Source organism: Dermacentor andersoni, chromosome 1, assembly GCF_023375885.2.
Source record: "Dermacentor andersoni chromosome 1, qqDerAnde1_hic_scaffold, whole genome shotgun sequence".
Classification (NCBI taxonomy): Eukaryota; Metazoa; Arthropoda; class Arachnida; order Ixodida; family Ixodidae; genus Dermacentor; species Dermacentor andersoni.
This window is the reverse complement of record NC_092814.1, coordinates 90168789-90192491: the sequence shown is the minus strand read 5'-3', so window position 1 is coordinate 90192491 and position 23703 is coordinate 90168789. Positions and strand designations below refer to the sequence as shown.

Sequence of the window (23703 nt, the reverse complement as noted above, 5' to 3'; positions counted from 1 at the left end):
CGTGACGTTGGACTTATTAGCAAACAGGGCGGCCGACCCAGAGCCAACAGTACTTACGAAAGAAAAGGTCTGTGGAACTCTGCCTCAGGGTCTGTATTCATGAAAACGTTCTTACGCTTAATCTGTTCGTAGCAGACGACAGCCAATCGTGATGCCAGACATACTATTATTAGCGAAAGCGGCTGGCTAATGGCACTTGTATTCGCGGCCTTCTTTCATGCTCCGAAAAACACTTTTATGTAGCACGCATCGCGAGCAACAGAAAGCTGTATTGGGAATTTTTCATGTCGCTCTACAATTTTCTCATTGACACTTTTCGCCTAATTATAGCATTTGAGAAGTTGATTACTTAATTAAGACTAATTATTAGTTAAGCGGCACGAAAAAAATAATAATTTGGGTATCTCCCAGCGACGGCAAACAACATTATCTTGGTTCTGTCCACCTACGTGGCATTCGCATATATTTAAACTCTGGCTAAAGCTATGTGGGACACCCTGTATAAAGGTCCCATGTCGGAATAGGTCGGTATGCAGCCACCGACGATACACACGCGATGCGCATTTTTTTAGTGCCCAAAGCCAAAGGATCTTGAAGCACTCGTCCCGTCGGGCGAGCACTGTCAACCCGGGATACGACTGCTTTGTCAAGGCCGTCGGTCTGCGAAGCGTCGCCGCTTTTCCGCGCCAGTTTCGACGAGATGGGGGTCGCTCGGCAGGAGAACGTCGACGCACCGCGGCTTCTCGCGGCGCGGGCTCGTTTCGTTTTCGAGCGATGAAGAAAGATGCTTCGTCGAACAATGCACGCGAAACTGGAACGCGTCCAGAGTCGGCCCCCACCGCATAATGAGGAGAATTACCGTTCGCACAAGACGGGTCCGCCCGCTGTTCGCAAACACAGCGGCGCGGTCACAGCCGACGGCGCACCGTCCCACTTTGTATGTGAATTAAGCCGGCAAGCGATCCGCGCTCGGGCGCGAATTGCCCCACTGCTTCAGTAACACTCCGTGGCCGACAACAGCTGGTTCCAGAAACGCGGGCCGACGCGGCCGGAAACCGGCGCGCTGCATGAGCCCGTCTGGCTCGCGCGCGGACCCGACCGTCATGGCGCACGAGACTTGGAAATTCACGCCTGCCAACGTTCCAGCCAGCAGGTCTGACAAAGAAAAAAAGAAACAGCAACTTTGCCTGATATGTGACCTTTCCCTCTCTCTCGCTTTGCTTGAGTTTGGGCAGCTCCGTGTGACCGTACACATGGAAATAATTCAGACTGTAGCCGAAATGGGGAGCGAACAGCCAGGATTGACGACGGAGAACGCAAACAGGAAAACGAGACATAAGGACACAGTACCGCGCGTGTCCCTGTTTGCACTTTCGATATTCTATAGCGAGCTCAATAGCCTGCTGGATAGAAAAAAAAACAAAAAAAAAAACAGTCCCGAACACGTATACTATACACCGGATGCTTGTGTGACGATCGACTATAATAGTTATTATAAAAGCAGGAAATTCGACGGGCTTTGCTAGTTTTTTGTTGGCCGAGGCTCACAACATGTACGGGCAAAAGGAAAATCCCCGATGGATCCTTTAGCAGATCAATTTACTAAGATTCGCCAATTAACTTTATTCGCCAATTATTAGCCTCTGCCCAAGCGTTCGCAGGAGCGTATTAATTGGGTAGCACTGGAGTTCCGGTGTCGCTGGATTCCAGGGGAACTGGGGAACATTGTCAAGCTCATGTCTCAAAAAGCATCGGTGAGTGGGATGTTCATAACAGCTGTTCGGAGTACCGAGTTGAGGGAATGAGTGAATTCTTTTTTCAGAAAAGTGAGGACCGAAGGTCGCAAGGAGAGGTAGACACCCACTAAATCGGGCGAGCCAGGCCGCTAGCAACGCCAAAATGCGCTAACGTTACTAGATGATCGGGGTTTTCGATAATGTCGTTCTGTAAGGCTTCGAATACAGGCGATGTAGAAAGTAGTGTTGTCGTCTCGATAAATATTGGAGGTGGGACAGTGTAAAATTAGATGGAGTAAGTTCGCTTCGCATACAGAGTGGCAGAAGGTGCATATTCGCGGGGCAGAGACGTCACAATGCCCTTCTTCCGAGGGAATCAAAGAGGCTGTGTTTGATTGTCTTCCTTCCCGCCGCAGCATGGAACTCAAAACCGAGTTGCGACTCTATACACACAGCACGACAGCGTATTAGGAGCGCATACCGTGAGAGTGTACGTACATGGTGTCATGGCAGCATGAGCGCTTTGCCTAATTTAGGTGCCCGAATTCGTCCCCACTGAATCATTTCGCAGCCTCGCCGCTCAAGAGACAGGGCAGACGGGAGTGTAAGTATACAGTACAGAGGGGAACGCGTGCAGCAGCTCCAGGGACAAGCCCTGTTACGGTTGGCGTGTAGCACCCCGTGCAAAAAGGATGCTCGACCACCATGCCTCATCTAAATGAAGGGTGAATTCCCAATTTGTTGTGGTTGTCTCGAGGGGTTGCCGGTCTAGCTGGCGCCCCGCAGTCCTTACAGGCCCCTTTGTGTGTGTGCGACTTTAGAGAGACCCTTTCCTCGAACTGTCAAGCTCTACAGGAGAACTTCCGCGAACCAACGTCGCCTAGAAGAAATGATCAAGCCACGACGAGGACTTACAACGTCAACTGGGAGAATGGATCAATCGCCCATCTACAACCAGACGCCCTTTTCACGAACTGTCAACACTTTCCGCGAACCAAGCAGACCCCGCGGGTTGCCCCCTGCGGAAGCAAGACAGTACCACCTCTCCTGGAAGCATGGATCAGCAGCCCCATCCCCGACCAGGCACCAGGGTTGCCACCTGCGGAGGCGGGGCCGTGCAAGCTCATCGGGGAGGAGTGATCAGCTGCCCATTCACAACCAGACTCAGTGCCTGCCACGTGATGTTGACGTGAGCAAGATCCCACCTACGACTTTAGTGGGCCTACTTAAAGAGCCCCGCAATGTACTTTTTGACTTGACTTCATTCTCTTCTTCTTATCTTTCACCTACCATTGAATAAACCGTGCAAGTTTCGCACTAGAAATCGTCTCGTCCCTGCCTGATCGCCATGGTCTACCGAACGCCTGCAGCCTGCGGACAACGCCACGCTACCCAATAGTAAACGTCGATGGAGCTACGAGAAACAGGGGTCGCAACAACTTATCGGCAGCGGTGGGGCACGCTACCCTGGAGAACGCAACAGTCCGTTATGCACGAGCAATCGTGCACCGAAATGCACTTGGCTACCGCCGCTAGGTCCTTCCGGGGAGTCGCGAGCGGGCAGTTTCTCCGCGCAAACGAGCTGCCGGTCGCGTATAGAAAAAAAAGACCAGGGAAAAAGGAAACGGTTGCTGCGTGCCGCGTATATAGTATGTGCTTCCATTCTGGCGTTCACTAATCGCCCTCGGCTCGTCTCCGCCAAAGAGTCCGGCCGAAGGGAGCTCACGAGGAACGCCGCTCTTCACCGTGGGTGTATGTAGTGTGCGTTCTTCCTGCTCCCAATGAGAACGCGGCCAAGTGAGCAGATAAGCGGGTGCCGCGGACTGACCGCGCACTCGGCAAGAATGGGCTTGGTGCCACAATGCACATGGCGCTGTTCCACCGCCCGAACGGTCTTCGCAAACTCCTCAAAAAACGCCACCCGGAAATGCTCTCCAGCAGCTTAGAAAAGTGACGAGGCCGAAATGCACTGTGCGCTCATTGTGCGACCCGCCGGGCGCTTATCCGACCGCCAGTCACGCCGCGGTCGGCCGTCGCCAACAAAGAACCGTGAATCCCCGACAAGCTCTCCGTCGCGCAAACTTCACGTCGGCCGGCCGGCGGCGGGGTTGGCAGCGCGATATCAGGGACCCCCCCTCCTGCTCGTGCACGACTTCAGCAAACACGCGACGACACCGCCTTCTTTCATAAAGCGCAAGAAGGCCCGCGCTCGCACCGCGTGTGCGGCGTCTGGACAGGGCGTGCGTGCGTAGCCGTTCACGCAGGAGCACTGCGCCACCGCCCCTTTTGCCTTCGCGGTTCACAAAAAAGCAGAGCCATCACTCGAGAGACTGCACGGACACACAGACCCAAGGGACGCAGCCCGCTGAGTCTCGATGCTCACTGCTCAAAGCAGTAATGTCATAGCAAGACCATTGTGAACGCGCGCGTAGTAGTAAGAATAAATTCGAAGTGCTGCAGCCTTTAAATAATTCTCATGGGTACGCTGAAAAATAGGCGGGTAAGATATTTCATAGAGACAGTCGTAACAACTACAGATGATATTTTTTTTTTTCTTCTTTTATGTCAAGGCAACGGGGCATGCCAATTAAATAAGATGCGCCGACTCAAGGCTCAGCGAAGCGCGGCTTCCAACGCAGTCAGTCATTCTCAGCGTTCTCCTGACAAATAAAACGCTGCTCTTAGACGTCAGTCTACAGGTCTTAGATGTCAGTCAAAGAAACTTCGTCACGCCGCCGTCGTGGTCGTCGGTGGCCTTGAGTGTGAGGCACGAGCGTCCCAGAGAACCTTTCGGGGTGCGCCAGCCTGGACTTGCGATAAGGGATGCTCCATGTCGGGCAGCTGTGATTTGTTGTCTGGGAGGGCGTCGATGCAGTTGCCCAATACCAGAAGCGACAATTTGATCTTGCTCCCCCAGATGCGTTTCTTGATGTTTCTGCTGACCGCAGCGGTGTGCTCCGAATCGGGCAAGTCGACAAAACTCTTCTTTGGCACTCGTATGCCTTTTGGCCTGCCCATCACGGTCCAAGTGAGAGTGACGTAAACCTGAAAGATGGCGTGCGATCGTGCGGACTCGGCGTAAGTATCGGTCACGCACTGTGCGCGCCTGTTGTTGCCTTTCAGGAGGAGGTCCAGCAGGGCGCCTGCCTTTTTCAACCTTGTGGCGTCCCGGACCGCATCGCTGCAGGCGTCGAAGTAGACGACCGCGACCTTGTACGACTGGCCCGTGGATCTCACTGGCCCGTGGCCCGTGAGTGCGCGTTGGTACAGTTCCCTGGTCGTGAGGGAGACCAGCTCCGGGGTCCTCAGCCCAGCCCTGCATGGTGAATGTTTTGCCGGCACCGGCCGCTGCCCCGGAGTAGCTGCAACCTTTGAACTGCGCCGTCAGCATGTCCTTGGTGGTGTGCTCGAACACGTCTGCGTCGCCCTTTGTTTCGTCAAGGACCTCGACGAACACGAAGCTCTGGTCCTTGTTGGGCAAGACGACGCCTCCGTGAGCTTGCTGCCCCTGGATGTAGAAGGGCTCTGCCTCGGCCTTGGTGTTAGAACACGAGGCACCGGTCGTCCACAAGGCGACCAACGCTGACGGCGTCTGCAGCGAGCGCACGCGCACTGCTGCGTTCAACTGTCCAGCTCCGGACAGTCGTCGAGGCTTGGGAGCCGAAGGCGCGCGTAGCCTCGTTGGAACGCGCCTCTTTCGGTTCGGCGCCGTCGTCGATGTCACGAGACTGTGACACAGGCGTACTGCAGCAGCCGACGTGCGTCTGTACGGAGACCGGTTGGCTGGACGTGCAACCGATCCAGCAACTGTTCTTCTTCTGCTTCTTTCTTCTTCTTCGCGAGCTCCTGGCGCGTTCCCACGTGAGAGGTTGGCCGAAGGTTGTTTTACAGCTTCCGCTGTTAAAAGGGACTGACAACCGATTTTGAAGACCTATAGGGCCGAACTCACAAAGCTTTTCGTTCGTAAGTGATGTTTATCATTGGCTGATGGCCTTCGTTAATAATATGTCTCACATCGCTATTGGCTTGCACGGACGCTTTTTAGGAACGTTTTTGTGAATCGGGCCCTTGTTTTTTATGGCGCAACTGAAAGGTCACCCTCGGTATAGTGTTTACACCTGCAGCGGTTACTTCCAAAAGCACGTGCATATTTTGTAAGCTGCATTTTTCGATCTGAGCAGCCTCCAAGAAAAGTAAGAGTCCCTCCTCCAGCAACACTGAGAAGTGAGAGCGATGTCGATAGCCCGCCTCGCAAATTGTGAAAGGCGCGTATCGTTCTGTTTTCACAGGAGTGAATGTAACTATGGTTAACCACCTACATTTGCTTACCTTTTCAGCCACTTTTGAAAATAAAAAGCTGATACAATAAGGTCGCGTTGTTGTACAGACCTTTCTTATATTTGTACCACGTTTTTTTCCCCAAGTACACACCTATACGTCATGACTGGCTGGCCCCCCGTCGTCGTTCTGTCGATAGAGGAACCAAGCCAACTCATCGAAAACGAAGGCGAAGGCAGCGCCACTTTTCTAATCACTACAAATGAAGGCCTATCTGCACATGCTAAGTTAGAAAACTCTTATAACAGAAAAAAAGTGTACTGCATTTCAATACTAATAAAAAAAACAGGAACCGCGTACACTAACGGAAAGTCACGTGATAGGCCTCTTATGCATCTTCATGTCTTTGCCGCGTGGGGCGCCAATGTCATTTTTCGCGACCTTTAGAGTTAGAATAATAGAAATCAACGTTTAATGAGAAAAACACGGCACGCTTTAACCACTACGATAGGCAATCTTGTCATCAGCAGGATTGTCTCGATTTATGTCCTGAGCGGTTGTCTGTCCCTTTAAAAGCTGCTGAACGCCTTACTCATGCAGTTGTCTTGCGTCCTTCATCCTTCGTCTGGTATTCGGTGCGCGGCAGGGGAGATTTCTGAAGAAATCTGCATAGGCAAGCGAACAGAGGTAGCGGACTGAAACTGCAGATTATTGAGCCCGTGTAGATCTCAGCGAGACCCTTAAAGTGTGTCTGATAAAATTTTGAAGCCCGTAATTTATGAATTCGCAAGCAACCTTAGAATCAATGCGGGCTCACATGGTTGAACATTACCTTCTGTGGATATCCCAACCCATTGGTGCCAGCGGAGATTATGTTTCTAAACGTGTTCATATAAATAATCCTCGCAGGCAGGACAGCAGATCGAGGTTTCAGTTTGAAACTTCGCAGGTTGTGATGAGGCTTAAGTGGGCGTATATTTTATACAGTGAGACAACCGAGATAGAGCTCGCTGAAATATGAAGAAACGTAATTATTTACCAAAGCTGCAAATGTTAGCAAATATTGAGCAAGCGAGTACCGAGGCAGCTGGTGGAGAACCTTGTCAATGTTTCTAACGGTCTTCAGGTATAATGTAGCAGATTTGAGTGCACTCTGTGCAGACTGCATTTAGAAATATTTGAAGGCTTTCATAGGTTCTCCCTCAGCAGATGAAGTTCTTGATGTATGCCTATGCTACGCGTTTGCACATATCTAGTCAATATATATGGAAAAAGGGTCAAGACCGGGTCAAGATATCTAAAAATGAAACAAAAATGCAAATTTCAGTGCCTCACAGGATATAAGCTTAATTGCCACACCTAAAAGAATCAACTATAAGCTTAATTTACATTATATATATATATATATATATATATATATATATATATATATATATATATATATATATATATATAACCTTCGCATTTCGCGTGCCATGCTCTACCAATTGAGCTACGCGGCGCTGTTTCCCCATCGAAATGCGAAGGTTGTGGGTTCGGTTCCCACCTGCGGCAAGTTGTTTTTTCATCCACTTTAATTTCCATTAATTTATCGTTTCTTTGTTTCATTTATTAAGCCCAAGTAATTTTCCCCTATGTTGTCCTTGGTGTCAATGTTTGTTGGCTTCTCATGATATGACTAATAAAAATCGGGCCCTCTGCTAACCCCCTTGCCTCTCGTTTATATATATATATATATATATATATATATATATATATATATATATATATATATATCACTATACAAACGTCGTTTAATGTATCACCCAATTCAGACGCCCCAAATAAAAGAATACGAAGTTCGCGGAAAGAAAATCGCGTTTGTTGAAAAAAACACCTTCAGAGAGCAACAGTACATGTTCGATTAATTCTGCCACATTTCGGAGGCTACATCGAGATAGAAGATCTGATATCCCCTGCTCTCCAAGTACGTCACCGTTTTCCTCGGTGCCATCCCCTCTGTAGCTGCTACAATATGTACACCCCCACGGTTAACTGCAGAGCGAGCCATTCCCCCCCCCCCCCCTCATCCTGTTCGATCGGCTGAAAATTAAAAAAAAAAAAAAACTTCTGCAGCGACGTTTTATAGAAGTGAAGCCGGCACCCCCGACGTTTTTCTGCCCAGCAGCGTGTGGACTGTCACCACCGCTCTCACTGCGAGCGCAGCGGGTTGTGCAAGTTGCGTGCCCGCGGCAGCATTACACCGCGTGCGCCGTTTCGGACCCCGCACGTCAGCCTGCCGGATCTGCGGCTTGGCGACCACACCAGGTGCAAGCGAAGCGTCGCTCACGCGTAGCCGCCCCCCGAGGCACGTTACAACTGCCCGTGGCTACATAAGCTGCTAGTGGCGAATCCCATACATACTTCCTTTCAGCTAAGATGCCTCTCACCGCGTTTCGTTCACTGAAATATCTCCCAGTTTGTGATGATCGCTCTTTAGTCGTTCGTTACACTGCGATTCCCAGGCTGCTGTAATACGTTAGGATCATACGCTGGGGTAAATTATGCGGAGCTCTGACGTTGAATTAACGAAGCTGTTCGTTCGTAAACGGTGTTTGCCATTGGGCAGCCGTCTTCACTAATATGTCTGCAGCATCAGATTTGTCTGAAATTTTCTCTTACGAACAATTCTAGCGTAAGGGGTTCTTGTGACGAAAGGTCCTGTTTCATAACAAACAGGTTCAAAGTGGCGCGATCTGTTGTCTGAACGATAAAGTTGGTGCAGAAAGCACACATTGCTTGAAGTATTTTAACGTGGAGGCCTGGCAGGCGGTCGGGTATACAGAAAAGAGGCCGAATTCACAAAGCTCTTCGTTCGTAATTGTTCTTTGCGATTGGCTGCCCGCCATCTCTAATATTATGTCCAGCCTCAGGACTGGCTGGAATATTATCTTACGAACAATTCTAGCGGAAGACCTTTTCCTGTGAATATGGGCCTCGGGGCCGAATTAACAAAGCTCTTCGTTAATAAGTGCTCTTTGTCATTGGACGGCCGCCTTCGCTAAAAAATATGTCCAGCATCAGGATGGCGCGGCTGTAATTTTCTCTAGCGTAAGATGTTCTTGTGAATGCAACTCTAGATGGTTCAAAATGCTTTTTTTCACCTCACACGTCGCCGCGGATGTCGCGACACGACGTGAAGTCATCGCACCGCCGTCTCACTCATCGTTGGTCGTCAGTGAGCTCTCCCAGCCGCGTGTTTGAACAGCGATAACGCGCTTAGCAACGCGTCCGTTTCCAGGGGCTTTCGCGTGGGCGCACGCCTTACGCACGCCTGTTATACACAGGGTCCCAGAGCCCGCGTTCCCTCCGTCGTCTCCTTGTCTGAGCAAACATACCACACGGTTTCGCCAGGCGCGCTCTTTTACTTGCATCGGCAGGGCGGAACGGTTGAACGAGTCGCAGTCACCGCCGGCCAGCTCGTACACATTTCAGCAGACGTGTCCTCCTTGCTAAAGCCAGCAGAGCGAGTCGTTTCTGTGCACTAGCTGCGGAGTCGGCTGAGTGTCCCGAGGCGAAATACTCGTTGCAACGCGAACATTCGTTTTCCTCCTTGTCGATCATCATCACGACCACTAGCAGCAACAGCAGCAGCGAGATTAAGTCCACTGCTGCACAACGGAGTCTCCGAGTGCTCTCCAACTATGCACCACTTCCTATACTTAAGACTAACCGCGATCAACCAATAAACCTGAGTATCTCCCATGGCAGTCGAATACCTCCATGTCATTCTCTGCGTGTCGCGACTGTATACGTTATAGGCCGGTGATCTGTTCATAGTGCGAAACACGGCCATCCTAAGATCATCTTCAACCAGAACATCAATTGCGTTCTTCTCTAATCTATGGATGCTGAGAGCAGTGAACGTATAACGTGCGTACGTACTACATACGACTTGCGGCAAGTCCCCGAATTTATCTTTAAAATAATAAAACATACACAGTGCGAGCACCACACGCACAACGTATCACGTAGAGGAGACAAATCGGCTACGTTTCTAATTCTCGTACGTCCCCAACAGTCTGTTTATCATCGTATAACGTCCACAGTTTCTTTCGCAACACGCGGCAGACGATTGCAAGCGAACGGTTGCACAATCGTGTCCACAAGTGGGCTCGCGCGCACCGCTGACGTTGCGTAAAAGTGTAGCGCGCCATCCGTCCGATGCGTGGGCCAGCAGAAGACGACAAAGGTCGCCGACGTGGCATCCCGAAGCGTCGTCACTGAACTGCACACTCCTCCCACTAAGCGCGCGGGACAATGCGCGGAACGGGCGGGCGCCGCGCAACAAAACCGCGGCGAACGAGCCGTCCAGGTGAAACACTGGCATCATTTGCGGGGCGATCGAGTTGACCCGCCCGTTTCCCCGAGCGCGTCCCACTTTCGCCACGGCGCTCGCTGGGGAGACCATCGCGAGGCCAGTCGGTGAGCGCCGCGCGCTTTTGCGCATATACGTACGCACACACACCGTTTAGGATGCAGTGTGGGGGCGCCTGCACACCCTGTCGGGTACGCTTACACTGCACGCGGTTAGAAGTGGCACGTTTCACGAGAGCGGATATGTCATAGACGTGAATGGCCCGCTCGAGAGTGCGCAGATGAGGCTCGGATGCGGAGAGACGCGTATAACAGGCGTATAAGCGACGCGCCGCAACATCGCGTTCGTCTTGAGTGCCGTGGCCAGATCCCGCTTCCTCGGTGACGCCTCGAACGTAAAAAAAAAAAAAAAAAAAAAAAAAAAAAAAAAAAAAAAAAAAAAAAAATTGCCTTTTTTCTTTTTTTAATGGCAGTTCAAATGCTGAATATGTAATCGATGTCGTTTCCTATACACAGTGTCATCACGCGCTGGATGAATTAATGAACGCTCTCGCGCAGGCAGTGCTGCGAATGAATCCGCGCGACGTTGCAACGTCTGCCCAATAACGCAGCCTACAGTCGCTTTAACATTGTTTGCTTTTAAGTTTATGCTGACAGTACATATAAAGTTGACTGCTCGAATATACAAGCATCAGGCTGCGTGGCATAACAAGAAAAAGAAAATATCTCGCAGTTCAGCGTCTAAATGTCCCAATGCTTTCACTGTAATATACCATAAACGACGCGGACTGTTACAGTAAGCTTTTCTGCGGAAAATGCTCGTATAGCATTTCCGCAACTCAGCTTATGACTGCAGGTTTCGCATACACCTACTTATAAACGTTACGCGGAAGCGCCGTGCGAGAGCGCGTGCATGTATACGACCGTCTGAGTGCCTGTTGAGTATTATGAGGGGGGTGATGATTAGGAATGTTCTCGCGCAGTCTACGGCTAGAGCTACAATTATTGGGACCTTCGACCGGTGTCGAGAAGCTTCGCGAATACGCGGCAATAATTTGCGCGCGTAAATTTACCCGCGCAAAGTTGCTTCGTTTTTGCCGATTGGTTCCTCACACCTTCTAGAGGCGACGGCTCGCGCCGCTGACCATATACTATTACGCTACACCTACAAGAAAGAAAAGTCACGTGCCTACGAATGCAGTACACAGCCAGGCATCCGATCGACGCATCGGATATGCAAGTCAGGCGCGGGGATCGCGAATGGGTGTGTTCGTACAGTACATGCCAAGGCACGCCACGCAGCGCGAAAGGAGGCGACGCACGCATTGTCTCCATCCATCGAGTTCAGTCTCCAAGCTTTGCGAGCTGCGTACGGTGCGGTTCGGCACGCTACAGCTAAACAGGTGGAGCGTTTCATTCCTTTCTTTCGGAGTTTTCTTTTTTTTAAATCTTGTTTTACTCGGGAAATTCAGAACTCGTTCCGAGAGGGAAAACGAGATCGGGAGCATACACGGCTAAAGGGTCCCACGCTGTCGTCGTAAGGCCCGATCGAACAACCGAGCTGCAGGCGGATGAGTGGTCGCATGGCGGAAGTGTGCAAATGAATGGACGCGCGTGGGAGGAGGAGGAGGAGGAGGACGGCGGCGAGGATAGCGAGTGGTCCCACCTGCTTAGTCACTACTCTATTGTGCGTGGCACTCCGGACAGGATAAACCCAGCGGGACACGCAAGGACATGACGAATGGAGGCGTGGTAACTCTCTCGTTATAAACAAGCGCTGACGCATCAGCGGACTGCAGCAGCTAGTCGCAACAATGCGTAGAAATTGTCATCTTCAAGAGCACGCGCTGGGTGCGAAAACGCGAAGCTCGAGGAAGGAGCGCGCGCGGTGTCTGCTGCCGTTCTTCGCTCGCACGGGCTCAGTTAGGAAGTTTAATGAAGCAGGGCCGCTACCCCACTGTACACGAGGTCCTTACGTCCGACCGGTGAATCTGCTTGGGCGCCGACGTCTTAATGGGCGTAACTCTAACCCAAAATGCCGTGGGTGCAAAACCAAATCAGAGAGAGTATAGCAGGTGCGAATACTGACATACGTAAGTCATATCATAAGAAGCCAACAAACACTGACACCAAGGACAACATAGGGGAAATTACTTGTGCTTAATAAATGAAATCAAGAAACGATAAATTAATGGAAATTAAAGTGGATGAAAAAACAACTTGCCGCAGGTGGGAACCGAACCCACAACCTTCGCATTTTGCGTGCGATGCTCTACCAATTGAGCTACCACGGCGGCGTTTCCCCATCCATTTTCTCGGGTATTTATGTGTCCTAGTAGAACCCTGGGAGTGTTAGCCAGCGCTACCACTCACAGACCTTGGCGGCGGACGTGGAACGTCCGTTTTGCCGCAGGCGTCACGACAACGTGATCTTTTTGGTTGAAGGCAACTGGTCAATAAACCCACATATGCTACCTGAAGGCATCAATGCTGCCGGTTTCGAGGTCCTCGTTATGTAACCCACAATGTAACCCCGAACCCACAACCTTCGCGAAATGCGAAGGTTGTGGGTTCGGTTCCCACTTGCGGCAAGTTGTTTTTTCATCCGCTTTAATTTCCATTAACTTATCGTTTCTTCATTTCGTTTATTAAGCACAAGTAATTTCCCCTATGTTGTCCTTGGTGTCAGTGATTGTTGGCTTCTTATGATATGACTAATAAAAAATAATAATCGGGCCCATCGGTTAATCCCCTTTCTTCTCGTTTATATTTAATTTAAGGGCACTTTAAATATATTTTCCTCGCACCTACCAATTCTTGGGTGATCCCTCACAGTGGGCATGCGCCACGGACCTCGAGGTCATTATCATCGTCACCAACGTACGCAACCAATGAGAAACTGGCCGCATTCGCAGCACAGCGTGTTCCATACTACGACGGTTATCGACTAAAATTGCGCTCGACAAAAGGGAACCTCCTGCGGACATCTACCCCCGGACATGCCGAGCTGTGGTGGCCAACCGCACAGCTTCGATGCATGGGAGATCGAGAGCGGTCGTTCTGCACATGCATATCTCGGGGGTGTCGCGCGCACTCGGCGATTGTCGGCGCCGTCGACGCCTAGCACCGCGTGTGATGCAGATGACGCTCGATAGCCCTTCTCTCTCGAGCGGCTTCGCATTACGCCGGAAGCCTTCCTTGCTTCCCGCAGCCTCGCCGCGACCAACAACGCCGAAGGTGTGAGGGCGCGCGCAGCACATGGTCCGCAGCAGAGTCACCAGAAAAAGAAATTCGTCTATAGGGCGCAGACTTTCATTTCGACCCTCATTTACGGGTAGTTAAGCTATGTTGCGAAACATCGTGGTATACAAGAACGACACACACAAACACGTGTTTCCTCTTTTTTTTTCTTCTTTGTTTTATCTGGACAGTAATGATCATACGACTGAAACGCGCTCATGCTAACAATTTCAGGGAATACTGCATGGCCGTTTTATAATTCGCGTTCAATGCACAGGTAACGTGGCCATTTGTTCGCACTCGTCGTTCTGTGGTCACGGCGACAAAAATATCCGCAATCGGCTTGCATAGCCGGCGAACTACAGCAGACAGGAAAACACGAAAGACGCGAGGCAACGCTGCCAAATGGAGACGACGTACTTCTCGCCATTTCATGCGTGCACGCAAGCAACTTACACGAGGGCTTCACGCACGTATACGGTACAATAACGCGAAACTGTTGAAACTATAAAGATAGAAATAAAAACAAATAAATAAAAACATAAACGCGAGATCCTCACGCCAAGAGGGGAATGCACTGTATCATACGCAGCCATCATGGTCTCTGTATATACAGTATTGGCTGCGACTAAAGCGGTAACCACACGAGCGCTTCAACCGCGCGTCAGCAGGCGTCTTCACGAGCCTATGCGTCTGCCGGAAGCGGTCTACGATAGGGGAGAAACGCGTAGACGAAGATTGATCACTGGGCGCGGATACCTCCCTCCAAGAGTGCAAAGAAAAAAAAATATCGGGACGAGGATCTCGGGGCTTCCGCAACACATATTCGCGTTTTAACCATGCAGTCGCGGCGCAGCGTGTATATAGTATAGCTCGATCGCAAACGCGTGGGAAGGCGTGAGGACGCACTCGTGTGGTTGGCCCGTCACAAATCCGCTCATGGACCCTGCCGAGTGAATGCACCGACGCAGTCAATATATGTCTAGGTTTGAAGCGAAATTCGTCTGGTCAGGTATAATAAGGTCAAAGATGAAATTGCGGTCACTGAGCAGACACACTTCGCCGCCCACACGGACTCTTCGATCGCCAAGGCGGAGAAGAGCCCGAGAAGAGCTACGATGTTAAGCCACAATGTATGCATCGATCCCACCCCTCTCAGACAAATCTATGTGTAAGGCCTGGACGCTTCCACGACAGAGACAGCTGGCGAAAGCATCTTAAGGAACGTCCTTTAAGCAGGCTTAAGCAGGCGAGTTCCGAGTGAAATTCAGAACTCGCTCACTCCTCTTCGTGGCGCTTCGTCTGCCTGGGTGCGACTGTAGTTTCAACGACCGACAGGAAAGCGAGCCAGGAATCCGGGTTTTTCCCGAGCAGGAAGGAGTGTGCTCGGTCTGGCATAAGGCGCGCGCGGTAGAAAAACGCAGCCACTGTATACGACACGTGATTTGCATGCTGAAGTTTCTGAAGTGAACTGTAAATCCGAGGCTCGTGCAAACAACGTTCACGTTGCAATCGACAAACAGATTCGTATGCAATGAAAGGACGAATGCAGTCGCTTATCCCGACTTACGCCGAGACTAGCGCTTCCCTTTCCCTTCCACGGTTCGCACCATGTACAACACGATAGCGCGCTGTTGCGTTTTGTCTCCATCGAAGTGTGTAACAGAGCAGCCCGAAGCACGTTGCCTAACGCCACAGTGGAAGAAAAGAAAAAGACGGCAATATCAGCTCAATGCATGAACCAGAAAGATTGAATGCCAGGCAGGGTTCATGAAAGTCGTGCAAAAGAAGAAAAAAAAAACAGGAGAAACATCCCAACCATATGGAGAAAGAATGCCTCGTCGTGAGTCGAGTTCCTGACCTTCGACGCAATCCGGGTGCTCCGGTCGAGTTTCTGGCATGCTTGCCCCGTATACTGTAGAGCGGCAGGCAGGCGGCCCGACTGCAGTGCGCGGCAGGCCAGCAGACGGGCAGCGGGCCGCGTGCGTATACGCGCGGTCCGACCGCGATTCGGTCACGGGGCCTTTGTGGAAACGTTCGCAACGCCTGGCTCCGTCGTGACTGAGTGCGGCACTGGACGAGGGCGGCCGAAGACGCCAAAAAAGAATCGCGCCGGCGGATGACCCCCCCCCACTCACACACACACACGAACGCGCGTCCGATCGTGTCCGGGCGCCCAAAGAAGCCATGCGCGCGCGCGCCACGTGGCCGCGTTTATAGGACGGAGCGGTGCTGCGCTGTATGACGGCGGCGAAATCAGAAGCGACTCGATCGGGGAGGAGTCACCTCCGGGTTCCGCATACGTCGACTGCGTTCTGTCTCAGACGGCGGTGTATATATGGCTCCGTGGTAGAATATGTAGGGTCATGGCGCGGCTCCGTCTTCGCCAGAAGACACGTAAATCAGATAGTGTTGCGACATGGTTTTGTGGTGTATACTGCACACATACTATTCGAGAGGCAACACTAAAAAAAAAAAAAAAGAAACTATCGTCTTGTTTTCATGTTTAGGTTCGACCATCGCTTGTGGTTCCATACTGTATACATATATATGCAGCATTGCTGTTGAAAAAATAGCGCTCCTTTTAAACCGATCTTCCAAGTCGGGCTCAAAGGCAATAATTATTTTTGGTGCCTGAAACTACAGTCTAGTTATATTGTGGTGGCAATGCTGCTGCAAACGCATGCTCCGGTATACGTCGACGGGCCCACGTACGTGCAGGCGACAGGTGTTGGGTCTCTCGTTCGAAAGAGCTAGGAGCGACTAACTTAACATTAGGGGAACCATGAGCCATGAGGGTAGTACGGAAAGGCAGAGGAGTTGACAAGGCAAGGTGGTCACGAGCGTTTCGTGTTCGCCGAGCGCCAACCGAGGAGTGCTGTGCCACTATCCAGGCGTATACGTGCGTTCGCATTCTGATCAGCCATAGGGCGCCCTGGCGTTTCAAACTTGCACGGCTTCCCAAGTGGTTCCCTCTGGGCAGCATACGCGTCCACGTTGCATGCTCGGCTGCTTCTGCCAAGCATTCTGGCTGACTGCGCCCGGCCTGGCGAAGAAAGCGCAGCCTCGATCGACTATGTGCAGCGCGAGCACAAGAATGCGTCTTCGCCATCGCAATTACGAAAGCCCAGGAAAACGGTGGCGGGCGAGAAGCTGGAGCACGTCTTCCGTTTCGTTTTCGCAGGGCACCCTCACCGTAAAGCGAGGCGCTTGCCTTCGGTTTCGACAGACAATCCTCCAGTGTATGACATTACAAAAATGACCAAAGTCAAGCCTGCAAGTATACGACGCGCAATCGACACTTATCTGTGCGCTTGTGACTCTTCACAATTCCGGTCAGGACAGCAGACAGAGAGGAAAATAGGAGACGCTATCTTTGCTGAGTGCCTTGACAGGGCGAATATAACACGGCATGCATTCGTCGCACACCGTGTCGTATATAGCGCGCGTCTTTCCCTCTGCTTTTCTCTGTCGAGCATGCAGTATTTTTACATAGACTACGGCGCTTGCTCTGCAGTGTACAGTAAACTGTCCTAGTCGAAGGAAGTTTGCCAATAACGGCGGAAAATATTTCACCGAGAAAATGTACACACGCATACACAGCACGCAAAATCAGCGTGTTTGTTTCATTCAACAATTTAGCCGCAATAAATGTGACATATAGCAATTCCGAAAGCGCCTATCCCACCGTCGAGAAAAGTACACCATCACGGAAATGTTAGTAGCAAACAGAAAACAAAGCTAGTTTGAACAGTCTCATTAGCGCGGCTTGTGGCAAACACAACTTCCCCTGTTCCCGCGCTAAATGTTACTATCGACAATGCATGTTAGTCAAGGCTTGCGGACAAACGCGTTAACATGCAGGCGGTGTACGCGCGGCGCACCCCCGGTAAACGAAACGGGTTCGGCGCAATCGCGCATGCGCATAGGAAACAGACGGTGCGAGCGAACAGGGGCAACAGCTCGGTAAGGGCTCTGCGCGGTCTGCCGGAACTGAACGCCCAACTTGCCGTTACACGGCCGGCGTCCAAAGTATGCACCGCCACCCAGATGTCCTTGATATACTCCCTTTCGCGACGGTTTCCACAACGAAATGTCATTTCATACGCGGTACATACAACGACGAAAAGTACACAGACGACTGTGTTTGTCAACGAGCGTTCGTGAGTCAACACGTGCATTGCGTCTCCTAAACCTATACGTTGAGGAATTCGTATATCATTGAAAGGGCCCGGTGGCCGTACTGGCCTCTTCATTTTTTCATTCTGCTCACACTTCCTCATTGCCTTGCGAACTGCCACGCCGCTGTTATAGTCGCGATCGGCCAGCAAGCACGACGGATGATAAGGAATGGTTAGAATAGAAAGAGAAGAAATCGTTACGACATGCCGCCCCTGGGGTCTTATTTTGCAAGTTATTTTCACTTTACACTCTTCCTAACCTTTTGTCGTATATATAGGTCCCCACGAAGTCACACCACTGCTATCGCCGATATCAATAACTAGGCGGTACGGATGATAAGAAATGAAGATAATCGAAGGAAATTTTATCCTCCCAATATATGGCGCCTGTATAGTGCATCCAGTATATCCTTTCTTTCCTCCATAAAAATAGGTGTAAACTTAGGCCACGCAGTTCTCACGTGTCAGGCGCATAGCTGAGCTTACTCATGAGGAGAAATCATTCTGCCTCAGTAAAGATCGCATTTGCCGTTGTTGGCTTGAGTGGTGTTTGCGCGTGGCCACGAAATGAACGAGGCCAGCAGGGATTACGGGTGTGCCGAGTGCACGAACCACATGTCACGCGGCATCGCGCCTACACTCTTACACTCTAAAGTTTACACCCTTTGGGGTGTGTATCTGCCACACAACGATAATCGTCATCTACCTTGCTTGCGTTTCCTTTCTTGAAAACGCCGCACCCGCTACTTTCCTGTCGGCAATACTATGTCATGCTGATAACGCGCATGCCGTTCGTTACTGGGAAGTACCGGACTCGCAGCGTTAAAGAAAGGAAATGCGGACAAGGCAGATGACGTTTATCGTTGTGTGGCAAGATACGACTCAAAGGGTGTAAACGTTTCTTAGAGCGTAGGCAAAGTTACACCCTTTGGGGTGTATATCTGCCACACAACGATAATCGTGATCTGCCTTGCTTGCGTTTCCTTTCTTGAAAACGCCGCGCCCGCTACTTTCCTGTCGGCAATGCTATGTCATGCTGATAACGCGCATGCCGTTCGTTACTGGGAAGTACCGGGCTCGCCGCGTTAAAGATGGAAATGCGGACAAGACAGATGACGATTACCGTTGTGTGGCAAAAGGGTGTAATTTTGCTTAAGAGTGTACGACATCATTCATTGTTTTTATAAGGGTGACTTTAGAAGAATAAATAAAAATTATCCAGGTCGAAAGGAGAAAGCTACAACATATGCATGTGGCAAATTAACTCTTCAGAAAAGACAAGGTAACACTACACTCTTAAAACATTTGCACCCTTTGGGGCGTATCTTGTCCCACAATGATAATCGCGATCTGCCTTGCTTGCGTTTCCTTTCTTGTAAACTCGGCGCTCGCTATTTTCCTGCCGAGAATGCTATGTCACGCTGTTTACGCGCATGCCGTTCAAGTACCGGGCTCGCAGCGTTAAAGAAAGGAAATGCGGGCAAGACAGATGACGATTATCGTTGTGGGACAAGATACGCCCCAAAGGATGCAAATGTTTTTTAAGAGTGTAACTGAAAGGGTGTATTTCGATTCCTCGAAAGGGTGCTCAAACTGCGCAATACACCCAGCGTAACAACATTGTATACACTCTTTAAAAATTTACACACTTTGGGGCTTACCTTGTCCCACAACAATAAGCGTCATGTCTTGCCCGCACTTACTTTCTTAAACGCTGCGAGCCTGGTACTTCCAAGTCACGTCATCAGCGTGACATAGCGTTCTCGGCAGGAAAGTAGCGAGCGCAGCGTTTTCAAGAAAGGAAAGGCAAGCAAGGCAGACAACGATTACACTCTAAAACAGAATTACACCCTTTGGGTTGTATCTTGCCACACAACGATAAACGTCATCTGTCTAGTCCGCATTTCCTTTCTTTAACGCTGCGAGCCCGGTACTTCCCAGTAACGAACAGCATGCGCGTTATCAGCATGACATAGCATTCCCGACAGGAAAGTAGCGGGCGCGGCGTTTTCAAGAAAGGAAACGCAAGCAAGGCAGACGACGATTATCGTTGTGTGGCAGACACACCCCAAAGGGTGTACCTTTGTCTAAGAGTGTATTGTTGTGGGACATACACCCCAAAGGGTGCAACTGTTTTGAGTGTAGCCGTTGGTTTGCGCACCAAACGGCGCTTATTAATGGCACGTTAACGTATTTCAATGCACCTTTCAGCTCTCTAGGTAACTATCGCAGAGATAACTACCTGCCTCTATAGCCACACTGAGCTCAAGTTCACGATATTTGCAAGACAAATTCTGAAAGTGCACTAAATTTAAATTCCTGGCGCCAGAGCATCGCCCGAACGGCTCCAGCACGTCGCCATGGCGTCTGGTCAGCGTGCACGTGACGACGCCAGCGACGACCAAATGAAACAAAGCGAGCGCAGCGGCGAGTCGCGGACACGGCAACCGAGCGGGCAGCATGCACGGCCCTTGACAGGGAGCTGTTGTTCGTGCAGCTTCGGGCTTTGGCGACGTCAAGGGGTCACGGCACGAACGTGTTTCCACCGGGGCCTGGGGCCCCGACAGCGATCAAGCAGCGGTGGTGGCGAGCGGCCGGGGCGCAGCCTATGGAGGGCAACGGGCTCCGAGGAAGCTCGCAGCTCCCCAAACCAGTTTGAGGCGCTCGCAGCTAGCGACAGCGCGGCGCGCCGCCCCTGCCTCCACGGTCAGGGCGGCAGCTAGTCTAGGAACGCCCCGCGTCCGATCACTATTCCCGATCTTGGTGTATGAACGCTCATCCCAGCGCATCATCGCCCACCGAGCGTCGCCCTTGAGTTCCAGGACGGCCTGACGGCCGACACCTGGGCGACTCGGTGGCGAGCCACAGAGTGCAACAGTCTGCTTGCAACTGGGTGGGCGCACGATCGCGCCCACCTCGTTCCGCGCACACGTCTTGCACTCTACACGGAGTGCTCGATGCGCGGACTCCGCCTGGCGCCCTTGAAAAAAAAGAAAGCACCGGGGTAACGGACAGCTACGACCACAGTGCGTTGCAGCATCCACAATACACATCATTCGGATACGTCGAACTCTTTTAACCCAGAGCGACAGGTCACGTACGCGTAACTTGACACTGAACTCCTTCTGCGATAGCCCCTTGTTTACTCTGAGGTCATGCATTTGAAACTGCAATCGTTCTACGTAAACAACGCATGCCGAACGGTTGTCGACGCACCAGCAGCACGAACGTTCAGGTCCCTGGTCTTCCTGGCTACTAGGAGCCAAGTTGCCAACCCGGTGGCAAAGAACGCACATGCGACACAACGATGAGATCACGCGCGCATTTTGAGGAAATTACATTTCGTTGCTGCACCGCAAGCAATTTCTGGAAATGAGAGAGCAATACAAGAAAATAAAGCATGCGATCTTTCATTCCTAGACGGTGCGCTCTCCAACGTGTAAAACTCCACACGTGAAATTCCGCAGTTCGAATAGTTCCATACCAGGGCAGTTTTGTTCGTTTATCCTTACTCAACAGCCCTACATCCTGCAAACATTCGCGTTCTGCCTCAGTTTGCAGTGGCGCGTGCACGTAACAGCCGTTGATCGCCTTGAATGAGTGACCAATCGCGCGCGCAAGAAAAAAAGTTTTTGGAGCTACTCTGCGACCGGTTAATCTCGCCAAGGTTGTAGTACTCGGCCACCGCAGCTAATAACTTCCCTCTCGAGAAGGAGCGCTCACCAGGCGTTCATTCCCGCAGGAAAGATAGTGACGCCGTAACGAAGGGAAACAGTTAAAGAAATAGAAAACCGAAACAACCCCAGAAGCAAGTGAGAAAGTTCAGGTCGAAGGAACGCGCGACCACGAGAGAACAGAGGTCCCTCGGCGGTTCGTTTCACGTGCGTGCCACACTGATAAGCTCCTATACTATCTCGGTCGCTCGCCAACGGAGACCTTGCGTGGAGCAGCGGCGAAGAAGGAAATTCGTATACCTGTGCTTTGAGTACTCCATTGACGACGATGCCCACGCCTGGTGCGAAGCGCAGCTCGACGCCGGGCTCGATGACCAGCTCACCGGAGTCTTCGACGACGATGTCGCGCGTCACTCGATGCGGGCTGCTTGATAAGTCGAACACCTGCCTGTCTCTGATCTCTACGGGACGGCCGCCGCCGAGCGAGAAGCCGTACGTGAGCCAGCATAGCAGGACTGCCGACGCCCAGGTCGGACGGTACTTCATCGTCGCGAAAGGGCACTGACTTTTGTCCACCGTCTCAGATCATGCTTCGTAGGTGTGCTCAGTCTTCCGCTCGTCTGATCACGGGGTCTTCACGTGCGGTCGCGAGCCTCCATCGCCGACACCGCCGCGCACGTTACACCGGTCGTCCCGTTCAAACTTCAAACTGGGAACCGACTTTCGGAATCGAGCCGACTGGCTGAGCCACCTGGGCGAGTGGAGGCGCTGGCGGCGGCGGCGCTGGCGTTGGCCTCTCAGCCGTGGATGAGAGGAGGACAGCTGAGGGCAGTGCTTGCGTCACAGCGGCATCGTTGCGCGTTCGGGCAACGGCGGGCGGCTATCCGAGCGCGGCTTCGGAGAAACGCGTGGAGGTGTGCGGCCAAACATCGCTACGCGTTAGGTTGCCGTGGGCGACCAATCGCAAATAGAAACAGAACTTCTTATTTTAGGAGACGAACCAAATCTAATTGCGGGGTTCAACGTTTAAAAGCAACGCACGGGCTATGAGAAGACACAGTGAGACGAGTTGCCAGCTGTTGTTCATTCACATGGCGGCGGTTTACAAGGAATCCTTTATAATCGTTTCCAGCAAGTACGGACGCGAGCGCAAGTAAGTAGAAACGGACAGGACAACGCTTTGTCCTGTCCAGCGTTGTCCTGTTTGTTTCTACTCACTTGCGTTCGCGTCCGTACTTGCTGGAAACCATTATACGTTCACCATGCACCAGGTGGCCCAGCAAACTACTCACTAAAGGAATCCTTTCTTGCAGCACTTTTGATGTGAAGTAAAAGAGCAACAAAAGCTGTGCACGTCCGATAAAACGGTACACGAACGGACAACGCGTGTGACAAGCAGCCGAACGACCAGACCCTAGAGCCGTTTAATTTTCACCTTCCCGTAAGTAGAGCAGTTGAAAAGGTGCATGGAATTTTTCACCGTTACATGAATGATAATGGGGTCCTTGAAACCTAAGAATCACCTCTCATTATACAGATCAAGAAATGTGCAGTACTCGCAATGCAACAGCATTGTATCTATAGCTTTTTTCGCATGCCTGCCACGAAGATTGGAGGTCGTTGGCGGAAAATGGGGGGACAGTGCGATATCCTGACAGTTTTTGTTGCGGTGACAGTACTGGCAATATTGCACAAATATGGCTGCTGTGTCTGTCATCCTCATTTCCGCCACACTTCCGAAGCTATGAAAACATTTGAGTGCCTATGGGGTAATATCTCCAAGAAAGAAAGAAATTCCTTTTTGTTTAAAGCCAGCCAGACATCTTATGACTACAGGCATAGGTAATATTTTAACGCTGTTTATGTGTCACTAATATTAAACCACTTTTCTTCTTTTCTTTTCTTGTTTTTTTTTCCTTTCTGAAGTTGCTTCCGAGGAGAGATTTTGGTATGATTCACACAGCGTCTGAAAAGTTTGCCTCCTCGTCTCTTGTTTACCTGCTATGCTATGCTACAATATATTATTTAGGCAGCCATCTTTAGCGTGCGTTGTGCTTTCTTTCGGTACTTGTTGGGCAGCTACCCATGCAGGGACACAACGTTATGGAATATGTCATAATAAGGAACGTTGTCATTGAGCTGACACAACGCAGCTACATACTATGAAAAGCCATGTGGGTCGGCAATTGAAAAAAAAAATTCTCCCTTGTTCGGGTATCGAAACCAGCACCACTAATC

The 23703-nt window shown here is 51.1% G+C and overlaps 1 protein-coding gene and 1 non-coding gene across 2 annotated transcripts in view; both read right to left on the bottom strand.

Annotated features, from left to right (window-relative positions):
• Positions 1 to 22208, bottom strand: part of bark (C-type lectin domain-containing protein bark beetle) — a 96373-nt gene extending 74165 nt beyond the window's left edge. The window contains exon 1 of the mRNA XM_050191672.2: positions 21766 to 22208. Coding sequence (XP_050047629.1) covers positions 21766 to 22011 — 246 coding nt within the window. The 5' untranslated portion in view covers positions 22012 to 22208. The remainder of the gene's footprint in view (positions 1 to 21765) is intronic.
• TRNAL-CAA (transfer RNA leucine (anticodon CAA)) lies at positions 12592 to 12664 on the bottom strand. Its single transcript has one exon. It is a non-coding gene; the product is annotated as a tRNA-Leu (tRNA).
• Positions 22209 to 23703: the final 1495 nt, after the last annotated feature.